The sequence below is a fragment of the Pelobates fuscus genome, chromosome 7, assembly GCF_036172605.1.
Source record: "Pelobates fuscus isolate aPelFus1 chromosome 7, aPelFus1.pri, whole genome shotgun sequence".
Taxonomy (NCBI): domain Eukaryota; kingdom Metazoa; phylum Chordata; class Amphibia; order Anura; family Pelobatidae; genus Pelobates; species Pelobates fuscus.
In genome coordinates, this window is record NC_086323.1 from 47,888,789 (window position 1) to 47,916,446 (window position 27,658).

The 27,658-nt window shown below is 40.9% G+C and overlaps 1 protein-coding gene across 1 annotated transcript; it reads left to right on the forward strand.

Annotated features, from left to right (window-relative positions):
* Window positions 1–2,893: 2,893 nt before the first annotated feature.
* On the forward strand, window positions 2,894–27,093 carry CIMAP2 (ciliary microtubule associated protein 2). The gene is made up of 10 exons (XM_063427265.1): window positions 2,894–2,980; window positions 7,348–7,435; window positions 9,189–9,359; window positions 9,439–9,561; window positions 11,984–12,112; window positions 17,743–17,883; window positions 18,483–18,659; window positions 23,288–23,416; window positions 24,268–24,398; window positions 26,068–27,093. The coding sequence occupies exons 1-10, from the start codon at window positions 2,931–2,933 to the stop codon at window positions 26,138–26,140; spliced, it is 1,212 nt and encodes a 403-aa protein (XP_063283335.1). The 5' UTR covers window positions 2,894–2,930; the 3' UTR covers window positions 26,141–27,093.
* Window positions 27,094–27,658: the final 565 nt, after the last annotated feature.

Below are 27,658 nucleotides of genomic sequence, written 5' to 3' on the forward strand. Positions count from 1 at the left end.
CTGATATGGATTCATTATCTGAGGTTACAGGTGCATGAGATGTTGACTGTGCTGGGGAGGGTTTACCCAAACAAAGTGGTTTCATTTGATCCTGGGTCAGGCACAGCCAAATTCTTCTAGTTAAGCTGGGATCTGTATATTATTATTGGCATTTGTATAACACCAACATACTTCTCAGTGCTGCACAATCATAGTGTAGGTATATATTAGCAAATGAAGCAAACTAAACTAATGCAAATGTTAAGAGGAATGAGAGGTTAATGAGGCCCAGTTTAAATGAGCTTAAAATCTAGAGGAGGTGAGATATAGAGAAAGCGCAAATATGGACCTCAAAGGAACAGAAAAGAGGGTCTATTTACGCTAAAGGAGCACATTGACACAGAGTTACTTGTAGTGTTGGTTCTGCTCACAGTATCTTGTGTTATGTAGACACATACATACAGACACACATACACATAGATACACACAGATGCAGCAATACACATACATACAAACACCGTTACACATACAAATACACATACTGACATTCATACACAATGCCACACACATATACAAGCACACCTATAAAGAAACAAACATATACAGACACCCTCCCCGCAGCACTCTGTAAGCGTCTGTGGCGACTCACCAATCCACTGATCAGAGACGCCCATTGAGTGTCCCTAATTGTGAAGTTAGCCCCCCTTTAGCGTGCGGGGCCTGGTGCAGCCACACCAGCGGCACCACCGATAATTCCCTCAGTGTGAATGGATGCATTTAAAGAAAAAGTGGAGCAAGCATAAATTCTAGGTGTTGTTTTGGTTCACAAATTAGGCAATGAATAAAGATTGCTCAGAAAACGATTCAAGAGATTATTCCTAATTTCATTGATATTGTTCTGTTCCAGGCACTCCCCCAGGTGGGGTCATGGGTTGGACTGCCAGAAATGCTAACCAAGCACAAAGAATTTGGAAGGAGGGAAGATGGGATTAATCATAATGTTGTAAACCTGGGGAGAGGCAAAAGTGACATGTCAAACGGTTATCAAGCTTTCTTCTTCTTCTTCTTCTTCTTCTTCTTCTTTACTTTACTGTGAAAGAAAATATCACAAACTAAGCCATGGGGGCCGGAACCGAGCATACCTCCCAACATTCCAAGAAAGATTCGCTTTAATTCACATAGTGCCATTAGTACATTCTTCTCATTCTCGTGTTTGTTTCTTTCCTCTGTTGCTGTAGAATTGAGATTAAAGTAGGGTGGCATTTCCCTTCATCTGTATATTGGATATTCTAAGAAAATGAATTTATTAAAGGGACACTATAGACACCATAACCACTTCGGGCGGCGGGTCCTGCATTACTCTTAAATGGTTTACTCCCCTTTTAGCAGAGTTGCTGGGTCCCGAGCCGCTTGCATTCTCACCTCCAATAACTATATGGCAAAGTCAATGTTATGGTTTACCTTGTGCCATACAAATATTTCCACATTATTATTATTTTATTATTTCTATAGCGCCAGCAAATTCTGTAGCGCTGTACAATGGATTAAATCTAATGCTTTGTTACAGATGGCCCTCCTAAGTTTATTGGAGGCATAAATACCTATAACTGTTCCCTGAATAAGGTTATGTGATTTTATTTAAAAAGAAATAGGGGGTATTTTGAGATTATTTTTTATGGTTGAAAATGATCTATTATATAATGTTTAAGATGGTACAGATGTTTACCTATGCTCAATATAAAAAATAATGACATGTTGGGTTACCGGGTTACAAGTGTTTATTGTACCCTTGGATTTTCAGCTGCTGTGAGACTACAATTCCCATCATTCCAATCCTGTTATGTTATAGGAATTGGCATGTGCAAAAAGTTTGCTAGATATACCGAAGCACACCCTGATATAGGACCAAATCGTCTTGTGTGCGTTGTTCTTTATCTGTATATTCTAATCAATCTTTTAAGGGATGGGGTCTCATTCACGAAATGTAAATACAATTTTGCATATAGTAATATAGCAGAAGTAGGATTTAAATTTCAAATTCACTTTGAATTCTCACTTTAGTGCAAAACAAATTTATTTTATTTACACAGACTTTTCTAAACACATTTTTGAAGTTTAAACACATTACTGTGAGTATTGTTGTGGAGCTCAAAACCTCTCAAATGCCCCTATTTTGGAACGAACTCCATTTGTCCCTCTTTTTCATCCTAATGTCCCTCTTTTCTAGGATCTCCATATTGTTGATGTGTCTGAGTGTATAACAGGGCTCAGCAATAATACTCACAGGCAGTAATGTGTCTTTAAACTACAATAGATGTGTCCAGAAACCAGGCTGTGAAAATAAGAAATATTTGTCCTGTTCTAAATTAAATTTTAGTTGCATAAAGTATTAATAAATCTCCCCAAAAAGTTCCAGAACAGCCCTGTCCACTGTCCACACCCTTGCTCACACCCCTAAAATTGAAATGACCCTCTTTGTCCATTTAAAATGTTTGGTGGTATTATTATAACAAGTGTTGCACTGCATTTCCCATTATCCCCAAGGATGGAGCTCCCAGAAAGAAGGGACATTAGGGTACATTAGTGGGCTATATGCCAAAAATAGGGACTGTCCCTCCTAAACAGGGGCACTTGGGAGCTATGAAATATATTTCTGTATAACTACAGTTCCCTTCATGGTAGCTGAGCCTGATGGGAATGGTAGTGAGATATATTGAATGAGACACAACATTTGAAAAACCCATAGTGCTTTGGCATCTCTAGACTGGCCAAGCATCCTGGGGTTATAGGTGAGCAGCAGACCTGCTCCACCTGTTGGCCACGCCCCCCTCGCAGAGAAGGTTATATGTGATTGGCTGGCTGTTGGTTGTCAGTCAACCTTGCCTGAATGAGGTAAATAATCTGTGATAACAGAGCTGCCGGCGTCCTGGTTACCATAGTAACCGCGCGGCATGGCGGACAAGAGGTTCAGCGGAGCGCCCTTCGGCAGCCAGAGTGCCAGGTACATCATGGGGGGGTCAGACAGTGCGGCCTGCGGACCCCCGGGAATTATCCTCCAGCCAGGACTGGACTAGTCTGCTGCACTACAACACCCAGCATCCTGGGGGATAATGGGACATGCCGTGCAACACTTATTATTATAATAATAATATTATACATGGTACAACTATGTATTATTATTAATACTGCCAGTTTATATTTATTATTATTCATCTTACAATCTGCACGATGGACAGTAAATGGGGGAATGGGGACATTTAAAATATGCAAGCAGACTTAAGAAAAAAACCTACCTACCTACCCACCTACCCATTCTTTCTCTCACTTTAACTATATACCTGTCGGTCCACCTACCTACCCATTCTCTCTCTCTCACTTTAACTATATACCTGTCTGTCCACCTACCTACCCATTCTCTCTCTCTCACTTTAACTATATACCTGTCTGTCCACCTACCTACCCATTCTCTCTCTCTCACTTTAACTATATACCTGTCTGTCCACCTACCTACCCATTCTCTCTCTCTCTCACTTTAACTATATACCTGTCTGTCCACCTACCTACCTACCCATTCTCTCCCTCACTTTAACTATATACCTGTCTGTCCACCTACCTACTCAGTTTCTCTCTTACTTTAACTATATACCTGTCTGTCCACCTACCTACCCATTCTCTCTCCCTCACTTTAACTATATACCTGTCTGTCCACCTACCTACCCATTCTCTCTCTCACTTTAACTATATACCTGTCTGTCCACCTACCTACCCATTCTCTCTCCCTCACTTTAACTATATACCTGTCTGTCCACCTACCTACCCATTCTCTCTCTCACTTTAACTATATACCTGTCTGTCCACCTACCTACCCATTCTCTCTCTCACTTTAACTAAATACATGTCTGTCCACCTACCTACCCATTCTCTCTCTCACTCTAACTATATACCTGTCTGTCCACCTACCTACCAATTCTCTCCCTCACTTTAACTATATACCTGTCACTCAGCCTACCTACCCATTCTCTATCTCACTTTAACTATATACCTGTCTGTCCACCTACCTACCCACTCTCTCTCTCACTTTAACTATATACCTGTCTGTCCACCTACCTACCAATTCTATCTCTCACTTTAACTATATACCTGTCACTCAGCCTACCTACCTACCCATTCTCTATCTCACTTTAACTATATACCTGTCACTCAGCCTACCTACCTACCCATTCTCTATCTCACTTTAACTATATACCTGTCTGTCCACCTACCAACCTACCAATTTTTTTCTCGCTCTTTAACTGTATGCCTGTCTGTCCACCTTTACCTACCTACCAATTCTATCTTCCTCCTTAACTCAATACCTGTCTGTCTATATATCTGCCAGTTCTATCTCTCTTTAACTGTATATCTGTCTGTCTAACCCCTTAAGGACCAAACTTCTGGAATAAAAGGGAATCATGACATGTCACACATGTCATGTGTCCTTAAGGGGTTAAACCTACCTACCAACTCTCCCTCTTTAACTATATATTCCAATCTATCTGTCTACCAATTATATCTCTCTTTAACTATATACCTACCTGTTAACATACTTACTAATTAGTCCATCAATCTGTCAGCCAATATTATCTATCTACCAACCTATTCTATTTGGCGATATAACCATTGGTCTGTCCATATCATTATTGCCCTTATCATAATCCCCATTCTCTCCTATCATCTACCTCACTCGCTCACTCTCTCACTCACTCACTCACTCACTCAACCTAAGGGTCCTTGAGTTAAACATATATTTTGCATGTGTTTGCTCTCCACAAACCTGTTGTTATATTAGCATATGACCGATTAACTAGACACCATCAGGGCATTGTGGCAGAATTTGCAATTCGCATTCTTTTTTCTAATTTGCATCTTATTTTGATATTTGCTTTCTTTCTCCTGCAACTTTAATCCCCAGGCAGCTTCAACACAGCAAGTATATTTTTAAAAGGGACACAAATCACATTTGATGGCTCGTGTGTCGCAGATTTGTCGTAATTAAAAATAAACTGAGAGAATCCTGGGTTCTTCAACAAAATAATATCAAGGGCCCGTTTAGTGACAGATCAGCAATCAGTGCAGGACAGACAGTTTAGTCTCTAAACAGTTTAGTCTCTAAACTGGGTTTGCATACTTTAAAGGATCACTATAGTGTCAGGAAAACAAATCGGTTTTCCTGACACTATAGTACCCTGAGGGTGCCCCCACCCTCAGGGTCCCCCTCCCGTGGTGCTGAAGGGATTCAAACCCCTTCAGTTACTCACCTTCTTCCACCGCCGGGCTCCCTTACCTCTCCACCCCTGCCGACGTCAGCTCTCCCGTCTGACGTCAGCAGAGCAGAATGCGTGTGCATTCAAAGTGTCCATAGGAAAGCATTTTTCAATGCTTTCCTATGGACGCTCTGCGTGATGGAGGCATAATATGCCTCCAGTGTCGCAGATGCACCTCTAGTGGCTCTCCGGAAGACAGCCACTAGAGGCTGGCTTAACCCCAAATGTAAACATACCAGTTTCTCTGAAACTGGTATGTTTACAGCAGGCAGGGTTAACCCTAGAGGGACCTGGCACCCAGACCACTTCATTGAGCTGAAGTTGTCTGGGTGACTATAGTGTCCCTTTAAGTCAAATAAGCTGAGCAGAGAAATTGTAGACTTTGGCTTCATTGGTTTAAAGGAAATCTGCAATTTTTTTCATTATTATTGAAAAGAAAAGCGACTTTTATTGGTGGACTTGACTGGTCTTCCCGCGTTATGTTGCAAACATTCCTCACAGGCTGTGCAGGCAGCTGCTATCTACTTTATAATCCCTGGTGCCCCCCACTGACATGTCATCATATCATACATGCATTCCCTATTGACATATGATAAATCATGAACAAGTCTAACAATATAGTGTACTAGGGATGAAGTAAGTGCAAGTAGGCCGTTAGGTCCATACCATCACCACTGCTCTCCTCCAGCTCCCAAAAGTTTCTGAGTATTTCTAAGCAAAGCAATGTGTCACCCTGTTCTCCTGTGACCTCTCAACTTACGTTATTTGTTCCTGTGGCACATTGTTTTACAGCCACTGTTCTGTCTGGCTGCTGAATTTGCGAACGCATTTTCCTCTTGCAACCATATCGGTCCAATTACAATTATTTAAATACCACCAAGATATTCAGGTTTCTTTAACTATGGCAATTTGTGCAGATTTTGTATGTGCTTGTATTAAATCTCCTACATACTGTGCATTATAATTAGGGGTACCTGCAGCGGAGACAATATATTGCAGTTTCTAGAACACTACAACGTCATGGAACATACCACAGCCATCACGGAATCTGTATAGATGCTAATAGATATTCCCTCAGCCAAAGTACATGCGCTTGTAAGAGCCACCAGCGCGGCTGCTTGAGTTGATACCACCTTCACAGGACCTGATTCTTTTACTTTCAAGTTGGAAACTATGGCATAACCCACCACCCACTTTCATTCTTGAGTGTAATAGCAGGAAGCCCCCACATTCCATATCATATACATATTTATTTGGCAGAGGAGTTTCCTGACAGTTGGGTCTGAAAGTCTCTACAAGTCCAATTGTTTCCACACACTGCTATGGGATGTGGTGCCATTATAATGGGGAATCCTAATACTTCCCAATCCCTAGCAGGATGGGTTTTAGAGAATCTGTATTTAACCCCTTAAGGACACATGACATGTTTGACACGTCATGATTCCCTTTTATTCCAGAAGTTTGGTCCTTAAGGGATTAAAGGAGGGCAGAGAACAACTGGTAGACAGCCACTAAAGGAGGACTAAGCCCTGCAAGGTAATTATTGCAGTTTATAAAAACCACAATAATTACACTTGCAGGGTTAAGGGTGATGGGAGTTGTCACCCAAACCACTTCAATGGGCTGCTGTGGTCTGGGTGCCTACAGTGTCCATTTAAGACTGCCTATAGTGGCTTTCTACCAGATAGCCACTAGCAGCACTTCATGCTGTTTCACAGAATTTGACTCCGTGCAATGGCACTGGATGTCCTCCCACTTTGCCTAAGGACCATCAGCATCTTGAAAAATCTCATAGGAAAGCATTGAGTCAGTGCTTTCCTATGAGGAAGGCCTAATGCACGTGCGTCAATCTCCACACATGCGCGTTATGTTCACTAATTGCTCTGATGTCGGTAGAGGAGGAGACCGACCCAGGGGGAAAAAAAATCAATTTCTTCAAAGAAAATGGCAAAGGATGTGCATTTGTTGGCAATTGTTACCACTATAATTTAAACCAATAATTTGTGAATTTTGCAGCAGAGTAAGCTTTCCTACTTTCTGATTATTTTATTAATTTTCCCATCAGATTTGATGTATCGGCAATTCACCCTGATAATAAAAAACCTGGTACATACACAGAAGTACCCTACTGCCGAAAGGCAACGTCAGAGGAAGTAAGTAAGAAGAGAAATTGGGGCAGTATTCATTAATGGCCAAATGAAAGAATGAAAAATACAATGATTGGTTGTAAAGTAATATGCAAAGATGACATCATATCCCGGGCTGAATTTAACAAATTCTACAGTCGGTTATTTGAACTTTGCAAAAACAGTAAATAAGTAATACAATAAATAAATAAAACATACATTTAAGTTCGTGTTATTGTTAGTTGGGGCCCAATCCCCACAATTTGTAGGGTTTGAAGTCACTCCGCGAACCAGGAAATTGCAGAATCTTTCAACAGTGTTCTCGGAGTTATAGTTCAATTATCAGATTTCTACTGTAGAAAACCATAAGCTGTATTACATCTCCCATAATCCTATTGTGACAGCATGTACAGCTGTATATTGTGGCACTTCAGGTTGAGAGTGAATTGCAGAAAGGGTGGGCTCACTGAGCATTACTCATTTTTATCATTTAAACAAAAGTAGATTAAAAATAAATCAATAAAAAAACAACCAGCATAGCCGACTGTATCCTAACCCATGCATTGCAAGTAACATATGTGGGTGTCTGACATCCTCTGTACTAATGTCCATACACTGATGCAATAAGAAAAGATATAGTCAAATGTGACTTTCATCTCTCATAAACCTAGCCGGCACTTACATTACCTTGAGCCTGATAGACGTTATGTTCTCTAAAAGCAGGAAGTCCACGTGAGCTTGCGCAGTTTGTTAATGGACTAACTCCAGAATGTACTCAAACTCAAGATCATTGCATCATGGACCTCATAGTTGGCTCAGTCTTTCACCCATATGAGGTCAATAAAATGAGTCATGTTGTGTTGGGTAAATAAGCTCAATACCAACAGACACACAATAATAATAATAATAACAAAGTATTTAACCAGGAAAGGTACATTCAAACTACTCTGGTTTTAAATACGTCCTGGGGAAGTTACCTTAGCCCAACATCCAGGGGTTGTTACTATTACCCAATTTAATTGTACTAATTTTATCTACCTCGGAAGGATGAAGGGCTGAGCCAACCCTGCCGGGATTTGAACCTGAAAGAAAAGAGAGTTGTAGGGAACTGATGTGGTAATTGTACATTATAGGCCAAAATAACTGAATTGAAAACTTTTTCCAGCTCTGCTTTGACCAAAAAGTGCGATTCCCATGTCAATTCTAAATTATCGCTACTCTTCCTTTATTCCTTGGCTTATTTTTAACTCTTGAAGAAGGGCTGGGAAAAAAGCTGTGTTGAAGGTGTTAGCGGTTTGGTTTAAAAAGTGACCCTGTTGCTAACTTCTGAAAATGGAGCAGCCGTCGAGGAAAACATGGTAATTGCAGAGATATGGTTTTATATTGTCCGAAACATAATGTAACCGGAAGGAAGAGAACCATGGCCCCTAGAACATACTATTTCTCCAATAGACGGCCAAAGCAAAGACTATTGTAAGGTGTGCAGATTTCCATGCCACCTTTTGCGCATGAAATATACTTCGAAAGCAGTGTACATATGTACATAATATTTTCTTTTTAGAATATTAAAACGCGATTATGTATAGATACACATGTGACTATTTAGAAACAGCTAATGCCACTGAGTGTATGGGCAATAATCAATGTCTCTCACGGGTTTAGTTCCAGTTTGAGGTATAATCTAATATCCTGAGTGCTGAGCCCTGAGTAAAATGTTGGTTTAGGGAACCTCAAACCATTACTTTATTTAGTCTACCAATAGCATCATGTCTTGTTTTAGGTTAGGCGACTGGGACCAGGAACATATGAAGCTGCTCCAGGTGATTTCAGCCCGTTGGTCCTTCAGAGAAAGGCTGCAGGACCGGGCTGGAAGAGAGAAGAAGAAACGAAAAGGCTCTCACAAATGCCACACTTTTTGTTCAAGGAAACACTGGAGAGGAACCATTTGCTGGTGAGACACCTCATAGGAGAGAATGCAGAGGCGCATTGTACTGCAGGGTCTGATAGATCTGTGTTTCCCCCCACATTAGAGGCAGAGCTTGGGTCCTGGACGCTACAACATGAAGTCTTTTGTGGAAATCCTGGAGGAGAAGCCTGCTAGTGAACTGGGAGTGTGTAGCACTAGAGAAACTCGATTCAAGGAGGATCAGAAGGTATAGGATGTTCAATGTTCCTCAGTGGACAAGGGGTACACCATGCAAAAAAAAACTTCATAGGGTATGAAAACTGTGTGACCTAATCACTAACACTTAAGCTTCCTTAAAGGAACACTATAGCGTTAGGTATACAAACATCTATTCCTAATGCTATTGTATTATACTATCAATATGGGTTATTAGATCCTCCCACAGAAGTTAGAAAAAAACAAAACAAATTTACTGACATTAATTCACTCAGCATACCACAATGCAGCCTTCTCTCCTCTATCAGTGGAAATCATCAATATTGGAGATAATGCATGACAATCTGTACTCGGCTAATTCTCATAGAGATGCACTGATTTAATGAATCTCGATGGGGAGCGTTTAGCATCTCCATGCAGAGGGTGGAGACACTGGATGTCAGTCCTGAAATCTTTACAGGACTAAAGCCAGGAAGCTCATCTAGTGGCAGTACAAGTGACAGCCACAAGAGGTGGCATTAGGAGCAATGTAAAACTCCCCTTTCTCAGAAAAGGCTGTGTTTACAATGCACAGCCTGCAGGGATAGGCTATATGTCCCATACCCACTACATTAAAGGAACTCTCTACTGACCAAATACAAAATAAATACAAATCACTGTTTAGTTGATATACCACAATTGACAGCATGCATGCTTTTAATTATGTATGTTTTTCATTGTGATATATCTAAGAACAGCGTGCAAAACCTGCAGTTTTCTTGTCTGCTGTCATTGTAAGCAGGCTTTCTGTGGCTGTCCAATCACAGAGTTCCCAATGCAGCTCAATGAGATGTCTTTGCAAGGCAGGTGCTCTGGGCAATTTCTGCCTCTTGAGTTTAACTCCACTGAGCTAACCAAACCAGGAAGTAAAAGTACCAGATGTCCGATCAACTGCCTGGGTAGTGTAACCAGGTTAATTTAGTATACATTTCTATTGAAATCTGCATTTTATTCAAAATGAAAATAATAGGACACACTCTTTACACATGAAGCTTTTCAGTCAGTTAAAGTGCTTTAGGGGCCTGAAGTGTACCTTTAAGCAGTAGTGATTTGAGTGCCTGTTGGGTCCCTTTAATTTCACTGAAGTTGACGCATTTGTTAATACATTGTAAAAAAACAAACCAAACAAAAATAACAAACAAGTTTTAGCACGAGTCGAGCCTGTGGCCACAAAATACTCTTTCTCTTAGGGTTACCATCTACATGAAAGCAAACCACAACAGTACTTGTTATCTCATCCTAGCAACTTTAGCCTTTCTTGACACGTGTCAGATTGATCTGTGAATTGTTTGCCTTGTCTATAAATTCTGTTAATGCTGTTTATAAATCCAATAAAATCGACACATTGGAGAAAAATGCTGTTTTTTTTTTCTTCCATTCATTTTGTTAGAGCTATTCATTAACGAATAAATTGCCAGGAATTCGAAGTGAATTTCAAATTCTAACAAAAAAATCAAACTCGAAACATGGCTTAGAGAATGTTCCCAGACAATGTTGTCCAAATGTAAATAATCACTGTTGGGGTTATTCTATAAACACCGGATTGTAGCTATATATAACGGAGTAGAGAATTTATTCCATATCAGCTATCTTAACTTACATTTTGCTATTTGTATTTTAATTCACCATTGTTAGTGTCATTCAATAAAGTGTGAATTTTGAATGATTGCTAGGATGAGATAACAAAATTCACACTTTATTGAATGACACTAACAGAACCGATAGAAGAAAAAACTTTTTTTTCTTCTTTTTTTTTTTAACATTGTAACTTGAATGAAACTGAGGGTATTTACTCAAGAGTAAATTGTAGAGAATTCTAGTGAGGTTATTTACTGAAGTAAGAATTATTGAAAATTAAAGTAACTGAACTGGTAGCCTAGATTCACTTGGAGAAAAATCAAATCTCCAAGTCAGCCATGCTTCCAGTTCAGCTAATTTGGCTTTAGATTTTAAATTCGCTTTGAATTCTAAACATCCCACACTTTAGTAAATAAGTCTGTAAGTGAAATTCAGATTACAGGCCGAAATCAAAACAGGGCAGACTTGGGAATTTTTCCAATTCAGCAATTTGAAATTCCCTTTCAATTTTTGACAATGCATACTTTAGAGAATGAACGTACCAGTGTGCATTTATTTCCTTTGCCTAATAAATTCATAGCAATTCCTGGTTTAGTAAATAAATACTCCTAAGGCAGCAAGTCCAAAGTTTAGACAATTGATCCAGTAAAGCCTTGTTGACTTCAAATTTTAAATTCACTTTGAGTTCCTGACAATATATGTTAGTGAATTATTCCGTCAGAACATGTAAATCGCAGAATAAATGGATATCAGTAGTACAGCGAGGTGGTATATTTATGGGAATATCTTGTAAATGGGATAAAAAGCTTACTAACTCATTTTTCCACCACGCATAGATTTGCAATCCTGGACCCGGCACTTATGGGAATCCATACAAATTGACCGAGGAGAGAGCCGCCAAGTCAGCCAGCAGCAAGGGCCTCATGGAAAATGAAAAAACTATTAATCGGTTACCCCAATCTGCGGTGAGTGATTACTGTCTGAAACCAGACTTTGGGCTCGATGTACTGACCGTTAAGGTGCTCAGCAAGCGATCGAAGCTTGCTGGGAAGTTCATGTTCCCTTTACATTGTCTCACTATGAGCCAGAGTGAAAAGTGAACATGAAACATTCTGAAATATCGGGATAGAAATTACGTCAAACCTGTACGCTTACAAACATGAACTGGCTGATGTAATTATAGGCATCCAGGAGCGGTCCACAGCTCTGTACCCCTGGGTGACCACATTTTCTATTTTTGATGCAGAGGGGAACAGGGGATTCGTGGGATCTGTGACCATGGTAATGTCCCTTCCATTCATTCTTTGTGGTTTGAGCTTGTGAAGACATACATTATTATTCGTTTAAGTATGAATTGTTGAGTGAATAGTTAATCCTGATAGTCACAAAATGTGTTTATCAAAGGATAGGAAAGAGGGAATAAGACAAAGAAAAGGATAGGATAAAAGCTTTGAAACTGGAAAAGATAGGAGTTCACCAAATCCTATAGAGACTTACAAATATATGATGCATATACTAACACGCCTAGATTTCGATTTTATCTATTTTCTTTCTTACATGAAAGTAGATTAAATTCATAAGGACCTTATCTGATCCTGTATTGTATATTCAAGCAGGTCAAAGGTTATATATGTTCACAGACTATATATGATACAAGAACTTTTTAAGTGTTTGCACTAACCTCTTAATTGTCTGTTATTTGGACTTTTATGTATGTGTGATCTAAAAGACTAAGAAACCGCTTATTGGTTGTTTCCTGGATATCTTAAGCAATTTAGCATTTTTGGAAAATTGTATTGACATTTACATCCAATATTTATATTTATATTCACTTTTTGCCATTATATATTCAGTGTTTATTTATTTATTACATGTTAAAGCTCCTGGATACCTATATGCATCATGAATTGTTGGGTACTCAAAGTAAATCCGTTAATTATTTTCCAATTTTAGACCACAATAGCTGAATTTGAAAAACTCTCCAAGTTAGCTGGGTTTTTTTTTTGTTTTTTTTTTACTTTGACAACTTTGGTCTAAAATTTTTAATTGATTTTGAATTTCCCAATAATTCATATAACACAGTACATGCATTTCATACAATACAATACATTACTGCTGTGAACTTTACAATATATATATATATATATATATATATATATATATATATATATATATATATATATATATATATATATATATATATATATGTATATATGTGTGTGTGTGTGTGTCACGGTAATATACCCCAACACGCAAGAATAGTCCAGATAGTCTAGAGGCAAGAAAACGAGATACGTCTTACCGGGCCTTAGAATGGCCGGACTTGACGAGGACAAGAAAAGACAGCCCCCGCCGGAGAAGAGGATCTTCTTATAAATCCCTTTTGTAACGATTCTTTAATATATTCCTCCATAACAAGATTTTCTTGAGGAGACAAAGGATACACTCTCCCTTTGGGAGGTATAGCACTACGTAACAGATTAATAGCACAGTCGTAGGGTCTGTGAGGTGGCAACTTTTCAGCCTCCCTTTATCGAAAACAGACTTAAGAGACATGTACTGAGGAGGTATAACAGTAGACACAGGAGGAATATTAGTAGAATTCAAAGGGGTGATTTTAACAATACAAGACTCTTGGCAAGCATCACTCCAAGATACTATTTGTCCTGACTCCCAGTCAATAGTGGGATTATGAGAACGCAACCAAGGATACCCTAACACGAGGTGAGAGGAAGGAGAAGTAATGATCTGAAACCGAATGGTTTCTGAGTGTAACAACCCTGTAGACATATGCAATGGTTCAGTTTCATGTGTGATAACTGGGGAGCAATAATGGTCTACCATCTATGGCCTCAACAGCCAAGGGTGTCTTCTTCTCTCTAGAGGGTATGTTATTTTCCCTAACAAAGCAGGAATCTATAAAGTTTTCGGCCGCACCGGAATCAACCAGGGCTAGTATATTCCCTGCTATGCAGTTTTTTTCAAGATGCAGGGAAACGGGGAGAAGCAATTTATTAAGAGGCAAATGTGAGGACTCTGATGTCACACCCAAGGCCTGTCCCCTATACGGTCTTAGGTGCGATAGTTTTCCGGACGCACTGGACATTCTTGTCTCATATGGCCCTTCCTACCACAATAAAGGCAAAGTCCCTCCTTTCTCCTATATAGTTTTTCAGCATCAGTAAGTTTAGCAACCCCTAACTGCATGGGTTCTTCCTCTGATCCTTTAGATCCCTCAGGAGTTTCAGCTCTAGGTGTATTAAAGGAAACAAAGCGTCTATTTCTAGACTTGGTATATAGCCTGTCACGAATCCTGTTATTTATATCGATGAGATAGTCGATAAGGTCCTCTAAGGGTACAGGAAGCTACCTCATCCAATATAGTTTCAGATAGACCTTCCATGAACGCAGTAGTAAGTCCATTGTTAGTCCAATCTACCTGTGAAGCAAGGTTACGGAACTGAATAGCATAATCAGCGACAGACTTAGATCCTTGCTTAATTCTCATTAACGCCCTGGCAGCATTCTTTGACCTTTTAGTTGTGTCAAAGGTTCTACGAAAAGCCATAAGGAAGATATTGAAATCATGTACCATAGGTCCATTAGCCTCCCAAATAGGATTTGCCCACTCAAGTGCTTTATCAGTAAGCTGGTGCATAAGAAAACCCACCTTAGATCTATCAGTGGGAAATGAACGTGAATACATCTCAAAGTGGAATTCCACTTGATTAAGGAGTCCCCTGCAGGTCTTAGCATCCCCTCCATACCTAGGTGGAGGGGTTAGATGTGCTGAAGCATTAGGCATATTAACTGTGTCTGGTACAGGGGTTACAGGAGGCGCTTGTACAGGTACCGGAGCTGTTCTGGATAAAAGTGTCTGGATGGCTTGAGCCATCTGATCCATACGGTGATCCTGTTCTGCAAATCTAACCTCATGAGTGGCCATCTGTTGTACTAAACCTGCGGGGTCCATGGCCCTATCGTAATGTCACGATAATATACCCCAACACGCAAGAATAGTCCAGATAGTCTAGAGGCAAGAAAACAAGATACGTCTTACCGGGCCTTAGAATGGCCGGACTTGACGAGGACAAGAAAAGACAGAGTCCAGAATGAGCCGAGGTCAAGGGGATAGAGAGACAGCGTAAACTAGAACAAGCCAAGGACTGGTACACAGGAGAGCAAACCGGCGAACAAGACAAGCAGGGTTAAAGAGAAAACGGAGTCAGGAACAAAGCCAAGATCTAGCATCAAAAACCGCAACTGAACGATACAAGCACTAAAGGGAACTGAACCAGAAACCACGAGAGGGCAGGGAGCTAAGGGAAAGGTGAGTATAAATACCTATTAGATTGATTTGATTGGCCCTTGTCATATCCACATATCCACGCCCCCAATACGAGAGAGTATGGGGAATGTGGAATGACATGGGCCAATGGGAGACCTTTTTAATTTTTTGCTCCCGCTGTCCCTTTAAATGCGCGGCGCGCTCCCAGTACCATTCGCGTCACGTGGCTGCTTTTCGCGGTCCTCCCCTTCAGATGCAGGACGGCGTGCGGCGGAGAAGGAGGACCTCGCCCGGCCCCTGGAGATGTGTATATATATGTATGTGTGTGTATATATATATATCACTTAATAAAACTATGAATCTAAAATTTTACAGAAGAAAGAGCAGGAAACAAAATCTGCCCCATCTTGCACCTTCGAGTAGGATGGTGCCACCAGTTCTACGCTCCATGGGCAGGGCCGGATTAACATAGGGGCTGATGGAGCTGCAGCCAGGCCCAGGCCATGGAATAGGCCCATTTAAAAAAAAAAAAATTTTTTTTTTTGAAAAAACAACACAATTATTTACACACTACTCTTAGGTTTGCCACCTGACTGGTATTTTAAGGCACAGCCGGTATTTGAAGCTGCCTGGCCGTGATGGTATTGCAGTAATACAAATGCAAATATTTTTCTCAGTCTAAACGGAGATAACTCTGCAATACCAGCACCAGCCAGTAGGGGTCACTTTGTATGTTGAAAGGCAGGCATAGGAAGTTACAGCAACTCACTGCCTCTCTCTACTCACTGATCCGTGGGGGAGCAGCTACACAGCACAGAGAGTCCAGACAGCAGCTCCCAGCCTGCAGAGACAGACTACAGCTCCGGTATGGTAAGGATGGGAGGAAAGGCAGCAGGGAGACACTAGGGGACACTGGGAGACATTGGGACACAGACATTTGGGGACACTGGGAAATATGGGGACACAGACACTAGGGGACACTGTGAGACATGGGGATGCTGAGACACATGGGGAAGCTGTGAGACATAGGTAGACACATTGGGACACGGAGACACTAGGGACACAGTGTCTCTCAGTGTCCCCTAGTCACCCAGTGTCCCCTAGTCACCCAGTGTCTGTGTCCCCATGTCTCTCAGTGTCCCCAAATGGCTGTGTCCCCATATCTCCCAGGGTCCACATGTCTCCCGCCAGTGTCTGTGTCCCCATGTTTTACAGTGTCCCTATGTCTCAGTGTCCCCATGTCTCCCTGTATCCCCATGTCTCCCAGTGTCCCCAAATGTCTGTGTCCCTATGCCTCTGTCCACATGTGTCTAGGTCCCCATGCCTCCCAGCCAGTGTCCCTAGTGTCTCAGTGTCCCCATGTCTCACAGTGTCCACTAGTCTCCCAGTGTCTGTGTTCCCATGTCTCTTAGTGTCCCTAGTGTCTTAGTTTCCCCAAATGTCTGTGTTCCCATGTCTCCCAGTCTCTGTGCCCCCATATCTCTGTGTCCCTAGTGTCTGTGACCCCATTTCTCCCAGTGTCCCCAAATGTCTGTGTCCCCATGTCTCCCAGTGTCTCCATGTCTCCCAGTGTCCCCATGTCTGTATACACAAATGCCCCCATGTCTCCCAGTGTCCCCAAGTGTCTCAGTGTCCCTGGGCCTCTCAGTGTCACCATGACTCACTGTGTCCCCATGCCTCTGTGTCCCCTAGTATCCTAGTGACACGGGACACACTGAGACATGGGGACACTGGGCGACATGGGGACACTGACACTGTGATACATAGGGACACTGATGCCAGGCTGGCCTTCCAATTATTTGGACAGACATGTCCTCTTTTTGGGCATGTTTGCCCCTTTTGGCAGTTCTGGTCATGTGATTCGCATCAGTGGCCCACCTTTTACCCTGCCCATTGACTTCCTGCTTCACTGGACACTGCTGTTAAGGGGTATGGATTTACTTGAATGATGAAAGCACAAATTAAATAAAGAGATTAGCATAGAGTATGTATTTTCTTATAGCTGCATCCTTTGCGTTTCCCTCCAACACCAACTCCATCAGATTCAAGACTTTTGAGAGGTATGACTGTTTTAGGTCGATAAGATTCTGTAATTAGGCCCATCATAATTGTCAGCACCAGGTCCACTGGGCTCTTAATCTGGCCGTGTCCATGGGGGGAATGCATTTACAAATGGTAGGGTGTTACCAAGTGTGTTGGGGGGACAGGAGATGCTATAGAGGAGCTTAAGCCTTTAAAATCAACTTGTGTAATCACAGACACCATTGTGACAGCTTAAATTTGTCTAAAGAACTTGTCTTTTTTTAGGGCTCTGGCTTGGGACCAGGTACATACAATGTGAAAAACTTTGTTGCTGAAAGTTTGAAACATAGAGCTGGCAAAAGGGGACTTTATGACCTTTCCATTTCATCCAGAGATCAACTCATATATGGACATTTTGGGTCACAAGTAAGTATTCTAATTGCAAGATCTTTATATTCCGGTTATCTAAAAGCATTGCAGCTAGATGTAACGTAGTGGGATCCTGGAAATCCCCACATCCTCCATCTAAAGCTTCGGTTCTGGAGAGGTTGGCTAGTAAACTTTACGAAGAGATTACGCACAGCTAGGCGGGAACAATGCAGACATTAAATAGGGCCTGGTTCCAGTGGCACAAAATTCATAGTTGCATAGTTATATAGCTGAAAAGAGACATGTGTCCGTCAAGTTAGGCCTTTAGTTGAATTCAGTTATGAAATCTGTACCTAACTGATAATATTTACTGTGCTGTAACTTTTTAATGCACATGCATGTTTGTTTTGCAAGTATTATGTATTGGTCAAAACCTTCAATAAAAATTTGAAACATGGAAAAAAAACATATTTATTATTATCAGTGAGTGCAGGAAACAAAAATGGCCCTCATTACACCTAAAATACCTGGGATTCTGCAGCAAGAGACTCCACTCCAGGAGGCCAACAAAATATTATGTATTGATTACAAATGTATTGATTAATATCAAGAACACGGTGCTTTATCCTGTTTCATGAGGATATATTTTTTTTTAGCATTCCCTGAAACTAAAAGAATATGAACCTGGACAGTATCCAAAAACGTCTTTTACTGAAGAACTGGGAAGTGGATACAAAAAGAAACACGGAACATTTGGGAAAATTGCACAATATCCAGAAGTCCCAACAGAGAGGATGTGCCGCAGCACGCTTGCCCACTGCCCTCGTCCATCAGTCAGTTTTACTTCTTTCTGTCTGTGAAACAAATCTGTATACTAAGTACTAGTGATCACCACAATGGCTGTTTAAACAGTCATACCTTTCTCAGTTATATTCTTAAAGTATATCTGGGAAAAGAGCTGTAATTTAACGTGTATGCATTGTGAGCATGGGTCAGATTTTCTATAAATATGAGGTTAACGGTGCATGCAGTATGTTCATAGCTAGAATGTACAGCGCATACAGTGTGTGGTTGAGTTTTATATGCAGTGTGGGCATGGCTGAGATTTGCAGTTAATGTGGCATGTGAATGGCTGAGATGTACTATGCATGTTTTGTTTTTGCGATTGAGATATACTATGCCTGCATTGTGTGTGTCTGGGATATACTGTGCATACAGTTTTTGTGTGGCTGAGATGTATTGTGCATATAGTTTGTGTGTGTCTTAAATGTGCAGTGAATGAACTGTTTGCCTGACTGATATGTGCAAGACATCACGTGTGCAGAGGTAGGATGTACGAGATGTGTGTTTGTGTGGTTGAGATGCGCAATGTATGCAATGTTTGTGTGGTTGAGATGGACTTTGCATGCAGAGTGTATGTGGCTACGACATGTTGTGTATTCATAATATGAAGTGCATGTTGTGTGTTTAGATATGCAGTACATGTTGTGTGTGCATGTCTGGGATGAGCAATGCATCCATTAAGTGTGTGCATGGCTGGGATACACATTGCATACAGTGTGTGCATGGCTGGGATACACATTGCATACAGTGTGTGCATGGCTGGGATACACATTGCATACAGTGTGTGCATGGCTGGGATATACATTGCATGCAGTGTGTGCATGGCTGGGATACACATTGCATGCAGTGTGTGTGGCTGGGATACACATTGCATACAGTGTGTGCATGGCTGGGATACACATTGCATACAGTGTGTGCATGGCTGGGATACACATTGCATACAGTGTGTGCATGGCTGGGATACACATTGCATACAGTGTGTGCATGGCTGGGATACACATTGCATACAGTGTGTGCATGGCTGGGATACACATTGCATACAGTGTGTGCATGGCTGGGATACACATTGCATACAGTGTGTGCATGGTTGGCATACACATTGCATACAGTGTGTGCATGGCTGGCATACACATTGCATACAGTGTGTGCATGGCTGGGATACACATTGCATACAGTGTGTGCATGGCTGGGATACACACTGCATACAGTGTGTGCATGGCTGGGATACACCTTGCATACAGTGTGTGCATGGCTGGGATACACATTGCATACAGTGTGTGCATGGCTGGGATATACATTGCATGCAGTGTGTGCATGGCTGGGATACACATTGCATGCAGTGTGTGCATGGCTGGGATACACATTGCATGCAGTGTGTGCATGGCTGGGATACACATTGCATGCAGTGTGTGTGGCTGGGATACACATTGCATACAGTGTGTGCATGGCTGGGATACACATTGCATACAGTGTGTGTGTGTGTGTGTGGCTGGGATACACATTGCATACAGTGTGTGTGTGGCTGGGATACACATTGCATACAGTGTGTATGTGTCTGGGATACACATTGCATACAGTGTGTGCATGGCTGGGATACACATTGCATACAGTGTGTGCATGGCTGGGATACACATTGCATACAGTGTGTGTGTGTGTGGCTGGGATACACATTGCATACAGTGTGTGCATGGCTGGGATACACATTGCATACAGTGTGTGCATGGCTGGGATACACATTGCATACAGTGTTTGCATGGCTGGGATATACATTGCATACAGTGTTTGCATGGCTGGGATATACATTGCATACAGTGTGTGCATGGCTGGGATATACATTGCATGCAGTATGTGTAGCTGGGATACACATTGCAAGCAGTGTGTGTGGCTGAGATACACATTGCATGCAGTGTGTGTTTGTGGCTGGGATAGACATTGCATGCAGTTTGTGTGGCTGGGATACACATTACATGCAGCGTGTGTGTGTGGCTGGGATACACATTGCATGCAGTGGGGTAATAGCTGCTTGATCCAAGTATACATCTGACTGCTATTTTGGGGTCAAGAAGGAATTGTTTCCTAGTTTGTTGCAAAATTGGAAGCGCTTCAGACTGGGGTTTTTTGCCTTCTTTTGGATCAACAGCAAAAGCATATGTGAGGAAGGCTGAACTTGATGGACGCAAGTCTCTTTTCAGCTATGTAACTCGTGTGTGTGGCTGGGATACACATTGCATGCAGTGTGTGTGGCTGAGATACACGTTGCATGCAGTGTGTGGCTGGGATACACGTTGCATGCAGTGTGTGGCTGGGATACACGTTGCATGCAGTGTGTGGCTGGGATACACATTGCATGCAGTGTGTGGCTGGGATACACATTGCATGCAGTGTGTGGCTGGGATACACATTACATGCAGTGTGTGGCTGGGATACACATTACATGTTGTGGCTGTGTGGCTAAGATACACATTGCATACAGTGTGTGCATGGCTGGGATACACATTGCATACAGTGTGTGCATGGCTGGGATACACATTGCATACAGTGTTTGCATGGCTGTGATATACATTGCATACAGTGTGTGCATGGCTTGATCCAAGTATACATTTGACTGCTTTTTTGGGGTCAAGAAGGAATTGTTTCCTAGTTTGTTGCAAAATTGGTAGCGCTTCAGACTAGGTTTTTGCCTTCTTTTGGATCAACAGCAAAAGCATATGTGAGGAAGGCTGAACTTGATGGAAACAAGTCTCTTTTCAGCTATGTAACTAGTGTGTGTGGCTGGGATACACATTGCATGCAGTGTGTGTGGCTGAGATACACGTTGCATGCAGTGTGTGGCTGGGATACACGTTGCATGCAGTGTGTGTGGCTGGGATACACATTGCATGCAGTGTGTGTGGCTGGGATACACATTGCATGCAGTGTGTGGCTGGGATACACATTGCATGCAGTGTGTGGCTGGGATACACATTACATGCAGTGTGTGGCTGGGATACACATTACATGCAGTGTGTGGCTGGGATACACATTACATGTTGTGTTTGTGTGGCTAAGATACACATTGCATGCAGTGTGTGTGTGGCTAAGATACACATTGCATGCAGTGTGTGTGTGTGGCTGGGAATGAGATACACATTGCATGCAGTGTGTGTGTGGCTGGGAATGAGAAACACATTGCATGCAGTGTGTGTGTGTGGCTGGGAATGACATACACATTGCATGCAGTGTGTGTGGCTGGGAATGAGATACACACTGCATGCAATGTGTGTGTGTGTGTGGCTGGGAATGACCTACACATTGCATGCAGTGTGTGCGTGTGTGTGTGTGGCTGGGAATGAGATACACATTGCATGCAGTGTGTGCGTGGCTGGTATGTGTAGCGTATGCTGTTTTGTTTTCACCCCACCCCCAGTGTTTAATGTAGTGCTTTTGAAGTCCATCATTTAGCTGCCAAAACTCAAAGTCTATTGTAATCAATAACTGGCATAAAATATGCTATTTGGTTTGGTGAATAATATAGTAATTCCTATACAATTCCTATGCCCTTCCCAGTTCTGTCCTTTAAGGAGCAGTAGTTTTAAAGAAATATTTCAGGACAATGGGTTTCCCAAGTAAGTGGCTAATCTCATAAGAGTAGACATTAAGTTGCTACAATAGGACCTGCCACTAGTGGGGTACATTGGCGTAGTGGAAGGCTTATGCCAATGCTTGATTTTTATATACAGTAATTAAATCCCTGTTGATTTTGCCAGGTCAGGTGTTTAAAAAAAAAAAAAAACAACTCTTCCATTTTGTGAGCTTTAAAGTTGGTGTTTAGTGAGTGAGTGCACTGGTTCTTGTATGATATATATAAATATAACTACTGCTTTGACTGCCTGTAGTTCAGCTCAGCAGGGGAGGTCAGTCTGTTTACAATGGATTATTTTGTCAGAAACATTATGCATACAGAGCCGTGTCATCCCTTGTGATTAGTATTAAGCAGTGTTAATAAAAGAGATGTTTACTTTAAGGATTCACCAAATGGGGCTATGTTTGTTTAAGGGCAGATTTATCATATTGTTAAATAGTAGAATGTTTAGATTTTTAAAAAATCGAATAGCTATTTATTTTAATTCATGCGGCTTGAATTGGCAAAACAATACTGTTGTAGTTAGCCACGAAAGTGTGAATCATCGGGAATTCAAAGTGTCAAATTGGTCAATTCTCCAAATCACCTATATTTTCAATCCGGCAATTGTGGATTCAGATGTGAAATTCACTTTGAATCCCCAACAATGTATACTTTAGTAAATAACCTTATGTGATTTAGCATAGTGTTTATAAGGATCAAGTTCAGTTACAGGAAGAATAGACCTGGGTTAGTATATGTTGTTTTTTCCATGCTTGTGAATAGTATTTCCACATGTAATGCACACTGATTTACCAAGTATCTCACTTGGATAGACTACTAACACACCTGTGGTATTTGTGGGAGGAATGTGCCAGTTTTGGAGAAAGTCTTGGGCTGACACCCCTCTGTTAGATCCTCACAGAGCCTTCCAGCCCAGACTGTTCTTGGACAATGGTGGGGAGGTAGTAGAGTTCCTGTGATAGATGTCAAATGTCATGCATATATATGTTGCAGAAATCGCCTGGTCCTGGATTCTATGACGTCAAACCATCTTTTACTCCAAGGCCAGAAACTGGAGTTCCTTTCTTGTGTTCTGCTAAACGATTTGAGAGAAAATCTTGCAGCTTGCTTTCTGGAAATATGGTAGGTACCTTTGAGCAGACCTGTCATTCTGCATAATATGTGCTTTTATATAAAGGTATTAATGGAATCTGTATATTCAGCAAATGTAAAGACTTAACGATATATAACTGAAGATTGCAATTATTCCTCTAAGACGGCTGCCACATGATGTGGCTGCTGCTGTGTGTACAGTCGACCCATCCCCAAATAATGTGACTACACGCAAGGCAATGTGTGAGATTTGGGTGTGGGGCTACTGTGCATGCAGTGTCCAGATAATCATATTTGTCATTTTATGCCAGTATCCTAGAACTGTAGGCTAGAGAAAACAATTATTTGGCTACTGGAATTACTAGATTAAATGTTATTCCCTGTTCTGTAGCACCGTGATGAATGTTTGTTTTTTTAATTTAAGAAATTCTGATTCTTATTAATTATTTATGGAATCGAAATAGGTAATAAGAAAACAAACTACTCAAACTGCACTGTGCCAGTTTTGGATGTTTTTGGCTAATCCATGGTACTTTTTATCTGTCTGGGTCAGCTAAGCAAAAGTGACAGACTGTTTTTGGTGTAATTTGATACGGCCTCATTGAGTTCTCTTCATATGAAATCTGGAATTAATAGTACAGCTCCAACAGCCATTGCATGTTATTTGTGGATTGCCGCATGTCAATAAAATCTCAGTAATTCAATTCCCCTGTAATAGAATTCCTTAATCGATATTATGCACATTTCAGCTTTTCTTGTTTCCAATTCCATTTCTTCTCATTTGATTCTCCTGTATGTCTTTAACTGAACATGTTATTGACTTTTTGTTTAAATGTTTAGAAATGTAACAGAAATACATGTTTTAAAATGGTTGTTTTCAGAATCCAGTTGGCGTTGGTCGCTATGACATCACCAAAGAACTCCACGGGAAAACAGCAACTTGTTTTAGGGCGCCATTTTTATCTAAATCAGGGCGCTCTTTCGGAAACCCTACAAGATACAAATTTTTAGAGTAAGTAGAGAAAATTACAAATGTATTTCAGTTGTATAATATGTATACAAAATGTCAAACAAGGGAAGACGAAAAAGCACAACAGCCACTAGTGCAATAATATATAAAGAAACAACTCTCAGAAAAGTTGCAAATAATATGAAACATTTTTACTGGCCACTTACATAGTATTTGGATCTATGTATGCATTACTTACCAGAGAATATCTGATATCTATGTTGTCCTTGAAACAAAGCTATAGTCAGTCTACGGGTGACCAAAAGGTAAAATCCCAACTGTAACAGAATTCCAATGAAGCTTTGCAAGGCTTTAATGATGAATAATCCTAAGTAAAGTTCTGATGAGTAATATAAATTCTGATGGGTATAGCAGCACAACAATTCACTTTATCAATGTCACTGATGGCTTCTTCAGAATAACTGGGAGCTAAAACAAATGTGTCTAACCTTGGGCATCCAGCAGTATGTTTGATATTAACTATAGCTATCATAATTCTCTGGCATCCAACTAAATGTGTACAATGAAATTAATAGTAAAGGTATTTGGATCTATGTTTATGGTGAATAGGGAAATAATAACAAATATTTACAGGGTTATTCAAATAGCATTTCACAAGTACAGATTATTGTAGTTGTTCTGGTGTCTATACCATGTACCTGTAGGATTTTTTATGTAAACACTGCCTTTCAGTGTTTACATTACAGTGTTTACATGACAGCCACTCCTCAGACAGCCACTAGAGGTGCTTCCTGGCTCAGTGCTGCACAGTGTGTACGTAGACACTGCACTTTCCCCATAGAGATGCATTGATTCAACGCACCTCTAAGAGGAGATGCTGACTGGCCAAGGTGGCGTTTGGCTCCACCCCGGCCCGTCTCCTTGCCTGAGATCATCAGAATAGACATAAATATTTTCAGATGTGTATTATACATTTAAAGCAACCTTAAACGAATTGACTGGGTCGTAAATACAACCAAAGCCATGCAGAAAGGTGGTACAAACTAACCTCAAAAAACATTAAATATGGCACATCCTCTGTAATAAAGGGGCTTCATTTTTTTGGTTCTATATTCTATACCACTTTGTCCATTATTGACTTTTTACAAGGATTTTTTATTTACTGCTGAAATAAACTGTGTTTGATTTGATCCCGCTTGAAGTATCTTGCTTAAGACATTATCATTACACCGAGCTGTGGATATTCAACACAATTCTATCGTTGACCAGAATATTAGAAACACATTTTATTTAACAGTTGCATATCCACCACTGTGGGGGTGGAAAAGGACTCTGCTGACACTTTTTTCTCCAATCTCCATTTTGTTGGCGTTTATTTATTTATTAAAAAAAAAGTAGTTTATTTTACTTTTGAAATATTTGTTTTCGACCCAATGTCGCATTAAAATAAATCATTTTAATTTGGAATCCCAGATTGTGAGACAACTGGTTAAGGGATGTGAATATGTTTAAAAGATTTTGATCCTGTTTCTTACCCTTTTTCTGATGCAGTGCATATAGGTTGCAGAAATAGGGTTCATAGTGCATGGAAGGGTTATTTGTTAAACTGGGATTTTACCTGGAGATTTCAAATATTCGGTTATAAAAAAGCCAGAATGGTCAATTCCTGCCAAACTCACCTGAAAGTGTTTAACTCTTTGTGTTTTTTTAGGGAGCGCATGCAGCCAAAGAACATACATACAGCAACTGTGAGATCTCCACACATTTCACTCATCACTGCTTGAAACTCATTAGTACAGCAGATCACAGGCTTAAAGAAAGCCTACAAACTAATTTCCAAAACTTGGCGATTTTAACAATTGACGTGTGCGCGTGGGGGTGATGATTCAATCAAAAATAAATCATGTTTTCATGGCTTTTGTGAACTGAAATAATATCGATTTCAAGAAAAAGACTTAACTTCAAAGTATGTTATAATTAATTTATTCTTTACAAATTTTTAAAAGGACCAAATTGTATGTTCACCAGGGGACAGTTCAGTTACAAAATGAAGACTGACATGTACTTTTATTTATGCTTCTTTTATAGTGATATACAATAATGCCAGATTTCCTTGTAGAAACAAGTATCAAAAATGATGTTCAAACTTCCTGTACCTCCTCAGGCCCATCTACATTTGTTGTTATTTAAATGTCCCCCTTCAGTTCCTACTTCTCTCCATTTATTTTGTTTAATATCCTTCGTCCATGTCGGTTTTATGTCTGTTCTATCTATAGCCCACTCCACTCTCCTTCATCTCCCCTCAACCCCTCTATATCTTAACACAATCTCTATATGTTTAACGTCTCTGTTGGGCTCACTCTATTATTGTATCATATTACTCCCCTTTCCTTTATCCTTGCCTCTTCTCCATCCATTTGTCTTTCACCTCCATATTAGATATCCATTTTCTCTCTTCATTTTTCAATTTGTGCCAGTTCTATTTCATTATTCACTATCTATGGCATCCATGTCCCCCCCACCTCCACAATCTGCAGTTGGTAACATTTTCCTGATTTACATCCTTTTCTTTCTTACAAAAAACATCTCCTACGTCCAAATGGGTCCTCTCTGTCATATCTCCTCGACATAAGTAGAGCTGTTTCTTGACCCACAATGTTATATCGGCATACCGCCTCTCTCCTCCAAAACTGGATGCTTCTTCCTAGTATTCATCCCCCTCTCTGCAGTTTCTGCACCAGTTCCTTATAAACTGGGAAAGTGTGGTGATATCACACTAGGATTCATCTGAACATAATGCCAGAATGGAGTACCTTAGCACGCCATGTTTAATTGAACTCGGTTTTATGGCCTTCCTATAAGAAGATGATTGCTGTAAAATCCACTTGTGCTGTAGAAACATGATCACGGTTCTACTATCTACATCTAATTTGCTATACGTTCTGGACAGATAGCACGATATTCATTCCCCAGTTTGGAGCTCCACCTGCTACCATCAACGTCAACTGTAAGGAACGAAGAGATGTTTTTAAATACACTTCCTCATGAACTCATATATGCTTCGATCATGTGTTTATTGGAAGACTAGCCATCAGGATCCTGTTTCCTTTTCACTTGTGAATGAACTCTGTCTTGTCTTTTCTGATTTGCTGTATTCCACACTCTCTTATCTGAAGTCCCCCCCCCCCCCCCCCCCCACCCCCCCCCCCCCACCACCATTGTATTTTCCTTCTCATCATACCCCTCAAAGGGACTCGCGGTTTCCAGTCTCTTCCCCTCATGTGATTCCTCCACAACTTTAA

Excerpts from the sequence above, each read along its gene's own strand:
- CIMAP2 (XM_063427265.1), top strand. The coding sequence starts at position 2,931 with ATGGCGGACAAGAGGTTCAGCGGAGCGCCCTTCGGCAGCCAGAGTGCC. Across the intron at positions 12,113-17,742 it reads ATCGGTTACCCCAATCTGCG|GGCTCTGGCTTGGGACCAGG; the intron begins GTGAGTGATTAC and ends GTCTTTTTTTAG. Across the intron at positions 24,399-26,067 it reads ACAAGATACAAATTTTTAGA|GGAGCGCATGCAGCCAAAGA; the intron begins GTAAGTAGAGAA and ends GTGTTTTTTTAG.